This window comes from Arachis ipaensis, chromosome B7, assembly GCF_059453495.1.
Source record: "Arachis ipaensis isolate K30076 ecotype BB chromosome B7, ASM5945349v1, whole genome shotgun sequence".
NCBI lineage: Eukaryota > Viridiplantae > Streptophyta > Magnoliopsida > Fabales > Fabaceae > Arachis > Arachis ipaensis.
The window spans coordinates 8308770-8311519 of NC_142442.1; the positions used below are offsets into that span (position 1 = coordinate 8308770).

A 2750-nucleotide genomic window follows, 5' to 3' on the forward strand; every position below is an offset into this window, starting at 1 on the left:
ATTATAATATTGGAAATGAGTTTGATTTGTTGAAAAATGAGTTTAAATTGAAAATGGTCTGAGATATTGAAATTGATCTGATTTTGAAATTGAGTTGAAAGGAGTTTGAGAAATGGTTTTCTTGGGACCCAAAAAGGGTGCCAAAATCCGAGTTATAGAGGAGATGTTGCCGAAATTTTATAAAATTAGAAGTTTCATTTGAAGTAGTTATTTTAAAAGGTTTAATTTTAAGCATTATATGGTTTAAGATTACTTTATTTATCAAAGGAAGAGTTATGTTTTGGATTGGGAATTGTTAGTGAACGGAATAGAAAGAAGGATGATGAGGATTTTCTTTGAAATATGATTTTGAATGAATTTGGAAATAAGATATGGATTGATGAATGATGATGATGTTGAGAATGACTTAGACATTGATGAATGTTGGATGAATTATTTATATGGCTTATGAAATTGAATTATCTGAGACACGAGTTTCCTTGGATAAACGCAGTGGCATGCCACCACTTGCTCCAGGTTGAGACTCAATACTCTGTTGACCCTATGATGTAAGGGTGACTGGGCACTATAAATTCCCGGGAATGTTGGGGTACCATTGAGCAATATTGATTATTTGAGAAAAAGTTATGCATAGACTCATAGGGATGTACATCGGGGAACAATCTAAGTTTTTCGGACTTGTCAGGTTGGCTGGATAACCGACAGATGAGCTCAATAGCCATAGGACAGGCATGCATCATATGCATTTGTATGCTTTGCTTGGGTTTGAACTTGTTTTGGTTTGCCTAATTGCTAAACTGTTCTTAACTGCTACCTAAACTTGTGCTTCTTTGTCTGTTTTGCCTGTGTTTGATTTGGTGTGCTACTTTTGAGAATGAGCTTTGGTGCTGAATTGATGATTATGTTGATTGATTGCGTGGTTGGTTTCTGATTAAGATTTTCTTATAAGAGAAGAAAGATTTTGGATTTCTGAAAGATTAAATATCATTTTTTTGAAAAAGTTTTTGAATGATTAGCTATTGGTTTTTAAAAGATTCATAAGACAATGATAATCACTGAGGTTGAAAACAATTTTCTTATTAAATATTATCTTAGAACAATTTTGAAACTCCGTGGTGAGACCGTGTGGTTAGGTTCTCACCCCCCTACAGCTTTACCTTTTCAGGAATCGGATGAAGAACTATTATAAAGAGTGATATTTCATTTTTGGTTTACATATGTTGTATTAATTAGATTATTTTTCTTCCGTCGTCTTTGTTACTACAATTCTGTAACAGGGATAGGAGTTTTGTGTTTTATATGTATATTATTTTATAAGCTATTAGGTAAGAAATCTGGTATATGAATCTATGTGTTTTTTTTAGGATAAAGTATTTATTTCCGGTTTTCAAAGAAATCAGCGATACGGTGTCGAGTCACAGGCTCATATCTTAATATCTAATATATAAAATAGTCGTAATACTTCTTGCTATCAGAGTGGCACAGCCGGAAGCGTGATATTTGGTAGTGAAGGTGTTACAAAAAGTAATTCAAATTAATATAATACAAATAATAATCTCTTTTAAAAATTTTATTTAAATAATAATCTTATGTAAACTAGATAAGTAATAAGATAAGAAAATATAAATATGGCGTGAATAATCCAGCATGGCATCACCTCATTGGCCCATTCAATGTGTATTGTAGATAACTAAACTAAATATAGACTATCTTCCTTCGTCAAAATTCAATTTCAGTTTCGAAAGCACAAGATAGACAATAGACGCCATTGATTCAGTGTTTGAACCTCTCAAAGGGTTCTCCAAAGACAGCGTAAGGCTCATCAAGCGTTGCCATAAACCCGATGACAAAGGTACCTTTTTTTATTAATTTAATTATGATTATTTTGATTTGAATCTCGATGCTGTGAATCTGAATTTTTCCTTTTCGTTTGCAGAATATTACAAGGTTACTGTTAGTACTGAAATCGGAATTATGGTTATGGGATTCATTGGCTTCTTCGTCAAGCTCATCTTCATTCCCATTAACAACATCATCGTCAGATCTGGTTAGGTATATGATTTCTAATTGTTTATTTTTCAAAAATTTGTGAAATTTTTAAAAAATTGTTTTGTGTTTCTTAGCTTGATGTGTTGTTCGAGTGTGGTGCAACAATTTGCTATGAAACTATGAATAAGGAGTTTAAAAGGTTGAAATTGTAATGTTGTTTTATTGTATTCAGAATGTGGTTGGTTTTGTGTTTTCTTACTGTTACTTGAGATTAGGGTTTAAAATTATGCAAATTTACTTTAGATGAAGTTCTTTCAAACAGTTACTGTTCTGTTCATAGTTCATTATTGAGAGGGGGTGGTAGATTTACAAATCAATTTTCTTCTTTCTAGATACTAGAGAGAGAGCAATATCTTTTGATTATACCAGGGAACTTTATTGTAACTTGTATGTTCTTCACTTTTTTGTGTTGCTTTTGCTTATGCTGAAATTAATAGAATAAGTCTATAATGACTACATATAGTGTCAACTTATGTTCTAAACAATTTTTGATGATATCTGCAGGATGATGAGAGCCACAATCACACATAGAGAGTTTTAAAACAAATGGTAGCAGGAATTCTTCCCACATCAACTTCTTGTTAATCATAGTTTTTACATCCTTCATATCTTTGGGAACATTACAATTTTAATTTAAATTTAACATTTTTTTACATGTGTTATAGTTGGCACCGTTTAATTTAGCACTGATGAGGGAAAAA

The 2750-nt window shown here is 31.7% G+C and overlaps 1 protein-coding gene across 1 annotated transcript; it reads left to right on the forward strand.

The window, feature by feature from the left end:
- The first annotated feature begins 1647 nt into the window (after positions 1–1647).
- On the forward strand, positions 1648–2052 carry LOC107608151 (protein transport protein Sec61 subunit gamma-like). The gene is made up of 3 exons (XM_088494406.1): positions 1648–1677; positions 1756–1852; positions 1937–2052. The coding sequence occupies exons 1-3, from the start codon at positions 1648–1650 to the stop codon at positions 2050–2052; spliced, it is 243 nt and encodes an 80-aa protein (XP_088350532.1).
- The last annotated feature ends 698 nt before the right edge of the window (positions 2053–2750 follow it).

Bases quoted from the DNA above. Each gene is read 5' to 3' on its own strand.
- LOC107608151 (XM_088494406.1), top strand. From the start codon at position 1,648: ATGGCATCACCTCATTGGCCCATTCAATGT. The intron at 1,678-1,755 runs GTATTGTAGATA...AGCACAAGATAG, and splicing joins CTCATTGGCCCATTCAATGT to ACAATAGACGCCATTGATTC. The intron at 1,853-1,936 runs GTACCTTTTTTT...TTTCGTTTGCAG, and splicing joins CCATAAACCCGATGACAAAG to AATATTACAAGGTTACTGTT.